Below are 6,236 nucleotides of genomic sequence, written 5' to 3'. Positions count from 1 at the left end.
TGCCATCGGCATGCCGCGCCCGCCGCTTCGCCGCAGCCGCCTTAAGGCACGCATAGCGGCAGCACATGGTGGGGGGGGGTACTTGAGCAGGCGTTGCGCGCCGCAAGTAGCGCACTGGCCCTGGGAGAAGGCGATATGGCGTCGTGCGCGGCATACGCGGCATACGTTGGTGGGACGCGTCCAGGTATTTCTTTCGGGTAAACCTGGAGGCTTTTCAGGTATACCCGGGTTTTGCCCGGAGTTGGCCTTATGTCGTCTAAGTTCATGGCCCCCGACCATACAGCGTCTAAGTCCGAGCCCGGCTCCGTGTGGGGGCTAAGTTGAGCGCTCGCTCGCTGCAGAGGCTAAGTGTAGAGCGACCCTCTAGCCCTACTACCCAACCATTTCTCCAATCTTCTACTTGGCCACTGTCGCCGCCGGCAGCAATCTACGACCTCCATTTTCAATCTTCGATCTCACATCTGGGGCGGATGGCTGGGCGCTAGGATCTACAATCTGCATTCTCCATCTCCTATCTCCCACATTTTCGGCCCGTGTTGCTCAGCGATCTGCAATCCACAATCTCAATCTTCGTTCTTTAGTCTTGAATGGGGAACCGGACAGGAGGGATCTACTGGCGAGACTTGGGCGTGTCCGTGTGAGAGATCCGCTAGGATCTCCAGTCTTAATCTACTGTCTCTACCCCAACGATCTACTGTTCTTGCGCAGAGATTTCCATTACTCCAGCCCGAGACTGGTTGGTGACCTCTTCTACTCTGGCGCACCAGACACGGCCGGAGCAAGCTCTCGGGCAGAGCAGCGTCGCAGTCGGCGCTGGGCTGACGCTGGGCGCTGCACGCGCGCCACGCCGGTGCCGCTGCTGCCTGCCGATCGCCTGCACGAGCGAGCGCATCCAGGGAGGAGGGCGACAGTTGGGCGAAGATGCTCTCGCGGAGCTCACAGGGCAGCGCATCGAGACGGTCGGCAGGTGGAACGCCGCCGCTGGCGCCCAGCGAGTGAGAAGGCGACGGCGACGCGAAGAAAGAGGCGTCGATCACCGCGTACGGCGGGCGAGAAGAGGTCATTGAGCACGACACAGCTGTGGCTTGTGATCCGGACTGCCGAAGCGAACTTGAAGCAACTTCTTCAAAAAAGAAACCGGGATGCTCCCCGCCCAAGCAAAAGAATACACACCTGTTCTGGCAATCTCTCTCTCTCTCTCTCTCTCTCTCACACTCTCTCTCTCGCTCGCTCGCTCGCTCGCTCCCTCCCTCCCTCTCCCCTTCCCCCCTCTCACACCTCTCGCTCGACGGAAACAACACACAAGAAAGAAAACATCGAGCAGCAGGGCTCTCGAACGCGGCAGAAAGAAAGAAAGGCCGACTACACGGTGAGCCATACGGACCTTGCAGTAAACCTTTTCCACTAGCGAGCCAGCCTGCTAGTTTTACTAAAAGAACACCACGAAGACCATCGAGGCGAAGAATAAGACCCCAGATTGGCATCCATGCCTCTCTGGACAGGTTGGCCCGCCACAAGGACCCCAGGAATTGCGACTCGCCGCTTTCCTCCCGCTGTGATTCTGTGTGAGCTCTGTGTCTTGATTTGCCAACAATATACCTAAGTAATGATGCGCAGGTCACCTGTCATCGACAAAAGAAAGAAAGAAAACATACAAGCCAAGGGAGGGATGGGAGACCTGTCATCGACTGTCAGCAGACGTGCCGCCGCAAATCTTGAAATCCGGCCAACCGGGGCATGCATGCATGAACGAAGAGCCGACGGATTGAATTGAAAGAATGGTCGTCTCCTGGGTCGCCGAGGCGCTGCTCGAGCGGCTGATCGGTCCCTACGTGAAGAAGAATGAGCGCAAGCTAGACCTTAGCGGCGGCACGATGGTTATTCGCGGCGTCGAGCTGCGGCCGGACGTGTTCGACAGCCTCGGGCTGCCTGTGACGGTGCGAGGAGGAGAGGTGGGAGAGCTGGAGATTTCAGTGCCGTGGAGCAAGCTGCGCACCGAGAGCGTCGTGATCCGCGTGCACCGCCTCTCGCTCCTGGTCGCGCCCGTGTGTGAGGATGAGTGGGACGAGCCGCTCGAGGCGAGCCGCTTGGCTGCGCGCAAGGAGCGGGAGCTGCAGGCGCTGGCGGGCACGATCGCTCCTTCGCCGGAGGCGGGCGGGGCCGACAAGAGCGGCTGGGTCGACCGGCTGATGGAGCGGGTACTGCACAACCTGCAGGTGGTCGTGACGTCGGCGGTGGTCCGCCTCGAGGACTACTCGCACTCCTCCGTCCCCTTCGGCGTCGAGGTCGCGATGGACTCGCTCTGGTTCCATCCGGCGCACGTCGACTCGGTGTCTCTGCCTGCCGCCCACCCTTCCTCGCGCCACGCCTCGCGCCGCGCTCAGTCGAGTCTGTCCCGCGGCGCAGGCCAACGAGCCGCAAGCTGCGGTCAAGCAGTCGGCCGACGAGGAGCCGTTTCGACAGCGCGAGGCGCTGGTGTGCGCCCTGTGCGCCTACGTGCTGCCTGCGGCGGCGCTGCCGCCCAGTCCCTCTCGCGGCCGCCTCACCGCCGCCGAGCTTCGCTCCCGGCTCGAGTCGTCCGGCCGCCCCGCGGCCGACGCTCGGGCGGCAAAAGAAGGAGGGCGTGCGGCGGAGCATCTCGCACCCTCGCTATAGGCCTCGCCGTCGACGCTCCGGCGGCGATGCGGCTCAACGCGTACGCCTGCCTCCTCGACCCGCTCTCCTTCGCGCTCGAGGTGTCGACCGCCCCGCTCGGAGGCGTGCCGCTTGCGAGGGAGGGCGAGAGGGAGGGCCGGAGGGAGGGCCAGCGAGCGGGCGGAGCGGCCGTCCCCCGCCACACCGCGAGCCTCGAGGCCGGCCGCGTCACGCTGCGACTGCAGCTGGCGGACGTGGCGCACCTCGCCGCTTGCGCCGCCTACCTCGGCGCCTTCGAGCGGCTCGAGGCGCATCGGCGCTTCCGGCCGCGGCTCGGCTGCCGCCCATCGTCGCACCCTCGCGCCTGGTGGCGGTACGCGACCGACGCCGTCCGCTGGGCGATCCGGTCGCGCGACGAGCCCTTCACGTGGGCGCAGATCGCGGCGCGGGCAAGGCAGCGGCGCGCATACGTCGCTTTGCGCGCCAAGCAGCTCGCGGCCGGGTGCGGGCTGAGCGACGCCGAGGAGGTTTCCTTCTCGCAGCTGCGCTCTGCGCTATCCGCGCGCGAGCTGCACCTCTTCGACCAGCTCGCAGAGGTCGCTGGCGCGGCGGGCAGCGGCGGAGAGGGCGGCGGCAAGGGCAACCACGGCGGCAGCGACGGCGCGGCTGTCGGCGCCGCTGCGGGCGGCGGCAGCAGCGGCAGCGGTGGCAGCGGTAGCGGCAGCGGTGGCGGTGGTAGCGGCAGCGGTGGCAGCGGTAGCGGCAGCGGTGGCGGTGGTAGTGGCGGCGGGGGCGGCGGCTGGTGGAGCGGTTGGAAGAGCAGTTCCGCTCCGCCCGCCCAGGCCGCCGGGGCGGCACGAGGCGGCCGGGACGATGTGCTGAGCGATGAGCAAAGGCGTGCGCTGGCCGAGCTACTCGAGGAGGGCGACGAGGAGCCGCAGAGGCTGTCGGAGCGGCTCTCTTTGCACGGCCGCCTCCTGATCTCCGAGCTCGTGCTCGTGCTGCACGCGCCGTCAGAGGCGCTCGCCGCGGACGCTGACCCCGACGCCGCCGGTGGCAGCACGCAGGCGGGTCCGGCGGCGCTGCAGGCGACCCTGACCTCGTGCGGGCTGAACTTTGGCGTCGCGAGCGCAGCCTACTCGGCCGACGCTTTCTTCAAGACGCTCGAGGTCGAGCTCGTCGGCCGCGCGGCGGGCGGCGGCGGCGGCGGCGTGCCCCTTGCATCCTCGCTCATGCACGTTCCGGCCGAGGAGAGCCGGCCACTCATGCCGCCGCTCGAGGTGGACACGCGCGCCGCTTTCGTGGCGGCGGGCGTGCGCGAGTGGCTCCCGTTGCTCGTCGAGCGGTCGGACGACGCGCGGCGCGGCTCGCGCTGGCAGCTGAGCGCGAGCTGGCAGTGGGAGCCTCCCGACGGCGGCGATGACGGGGCGTCGCATTTGCGCGTCTCGGCACACAACTCGGAGCAGCTGCAGCTCCTCGCCAACCACGCCACCGCCAGCCGCGTCGGTGCGCTCGTCGCCGCCGGCCTCGCGACGGCCTCGCACGTGGGCGGCGGCCCGCTCGAGCTGCCAGGGAGGGGGGAGGAGGCGGTTGGGGCGAGCAGCGCCGCCCGCGGCCGCGGCGGCCGCGGTGCGAGCTCGCGCGGCGACGACGCTGCACGGGTCTTGCGCCGTGCGGTGGGCTCGATGCGTCCCGAATCGGGCCTCAGTGTGGAGCTCAGCGCGCGGCTGACCCCGCCGGTGTGGCTGCTGCTGCTCGAGCCCGCTTCGGCCGGCTCGCGCGCAGTCTGCTTGCGAGCGGAGCGGCTGGTGACGTGCGCACGGCTAGGGCGTGCCGCTCCTGCGGCCGGGGGCGACGAGGCGGCGCGAGGGCCGGGGGTGGCGGTGAGCCGCGCGTGCGGGAGCTTGGCCTGCTTTGACCTCGAGGTGGGGCGGGCGCAGGCGGAGCTCCTGCGGCTGAGTGCATGGAGGGCGCCGCTTTCGGTGCTGCCGCTGGCCGGTCAGGCGGGGACGAGCAGCCGCTGCCTCCTTCTCGCGCCGCTCGACCTGACGCTCGGCCTCGACGCCAGCCTCGCCGCCGCCCCCGGGGATCGCCTCCGTGCGCGCGCCTCGCTCTCGCACGCCGAGCTGTGCATCACGCCCGAGGCGATCGCCGCCGCCACCATCGCGGTCAACCTCGCCGCCGCCGACCGCAGGACGGGTCGCAAGGCTTTGCGCCACGCCTTGCGGCAACAGAGCCATCAGGGCGAGGCGCTTCGCAGCATGGAGGCGGCGGCGCTCGCTGGACCCGCGCCTCCGCCCAGGCGGTTGCTCCCAGCGCTCACCGCCGCGGCCGCACGGCTCGAGTTTGAGGCGCGGTTAGATGGCGCGAGGTTGGTCCTCGAGTCGAGCGCGCAGCAGTTGCTGCAGCTCGAGGCGGGGCCGCTCAGCCTCGCGGTGAGCGGTGCGCCACTCGAGCCGCAGATTGGCGGCGTTGGCGCCAAGGCGGGGCCGCGCGTGGGCGCAGCTATCGAAGCGCGAGTCTCTCTTGTGCGCGTGGCCGTAACCGCCCCGCAGCTCGTCGGAGCCGGCGCCTTGGTGGCGCTCGAGCCGGCGCAGCAACAGGAGTATGGCGGCGAGACGATGCTCGCAGCAGCGCAGGAAGCCGCGCGGGCAGCCGAGGCGACGGTGCGCGTGAGCGTCGCGCCAGCTCCCACGGTGGAGGGCGGCGCACCATCGTTGCTACGTCTCGCCCTCGCGTCGCCCCCGCGGCTGGTGTTTGGCGCCGTGTCGGTGTGTCTACCAGTGGGCCGTTCGCTGCTTCCCACGCTGTGGACTCTCCACTCGGACATGGATGCGCTGTCGCGGGAGCTGGGGGCAGCGCTAGCGGCGGCGGCCGCTGCCGAGGCCGACGAGGTGGCCCTCGCCCCGCCCGTGGCATCTCCTCCGCCAGCCGTGCTCGACGCGCTTTGCGGGGCTAGCCTGGCCGGAGCCCGCGTGGAGGGCGGGCCGGTCTCCCTCGCGCTGAGCGACGATGCGGCAGATCTCATCGAGCTTCGCCTCACTTCGCTGTGCGTCACACACCCGCCCACCGTTGCAGAAGGCGATGTGGCTGCCGGGCTGCACGTCTCTATCGGGATGCTGGAGGTGCAAGCAGTCGCTACGGCGGATGGCGCGCAGAGGCTGGAGCGGTCTCTCATGCGCACGGCGAGTCGGGCAGGCGAGCCGGCGTTTGCGATTACCTGGCGCGGTCCCAGCCAGCTCCAGCTTACCACGCAGCCGATGGTGATGCGGCCACCAGGTGGCACCGTCGACGGAATCGAGCGTTTGCATGCCGCGGGCCTCGATTTCATGGTCGAGCTCCGCGCCATGGGCGTGCTCCCGCCACCGCCGCCGCCGCCGCCGCCACTCCCGCTTCCAGCAGAGCGGGCTGTGCGCGCTGCTTTGCGTCTCTCCCTTGAAGCCACCGCCATCCGCCTCCTTCCGGCGAGCGAGGCTCACGCCGTGGGTGGCAGGGGCGGTGATAGGATATACACAGCTGTTCGCCGAGCTTTTTCTTCTTCGCCCCTCGCTGTGCGCGGCGCTCTCCGTCCGGCCCGACGCGGGATGCTATTTCTTGGGCCC

General features: G+C 68.9%; 2 protein-coding genes across 2 annotated transcripts in view; both read left to right on the top strand.

The window, feature by feature from the left end:
- The window catches only part of EMIHUDRAFT_204734 (hypothetical protein), a gene marked incomplete at both ends in the record, with an annotated part of 610 nt that extends 554 nt beyond the window's left edge, over positions 1-56 (top strand). Inside the window, one exon of the mRNA XM_005780146.1 lies at positions 47-56. Within this exon, the coding sequence (XP_005780203.1) occupies positions 47-56 (10 nt within the window). The remainder of the gene's footprint in view (positions 1-46) is intronic.
- A 1,722-nt stretch (positions 57-1,778) lies between these two features.
- Positions 1,779-6,236, top strand: part of EMIHUDRAFT_204733 (hypothetical protein) — a gene marked incomplete at both ends in the record, with an annotated part of 11,257 nt that continues 6,799 nt past the window's right edge. The window contains 8 exons of the mRNA XM_005780145.1: positions 1,779-2,330; positions 2,407-2,524; positions 2,656-2,735; positions 2,853-3,230; positions 3,477-3,803; positions 3,885-4,223; positions 4,350-5,987; positions 6,076-6,185. Of these exons, the coding sequence (XP_005780202.1) occupies positions 1,779-2,330; positions 2,407-2,524; positions 2,656-2,735; positions 2,853-3,230; positions 3,477-3,803; positions 3,885-4,223; positions 4,350-5,987; positions 6,076-6,185 (3,542 nt within the window). The remainder of the gene's footprint in view (positions 2,331-2,406; positions 2,525-2,655; positions 2,736-2,852; positions 3,231-3,476; positions 3,804-3,884; positions 4,224-4,349; positions 5,988-6,075; positions 6,186-6,236) is intronic.

This window comes from Emiliania huxleyi (genome assembly GCF_000372725.1).
Source record: "Emiliania huxleyi CCMP1516 unplaced genomic scaffold EMIHUscaffold_22, whole genome shotgun sequence".
Taxonomy (NCBI): domain Eukaryota; phylum Haptophyta; order Isochrysidales; family Noelaerhabdaceae; genus Emiliania; species Emiliania huxleyi.
This window is presented reverse-complemented; position numbering and strand designations above follow the sequence as displayed.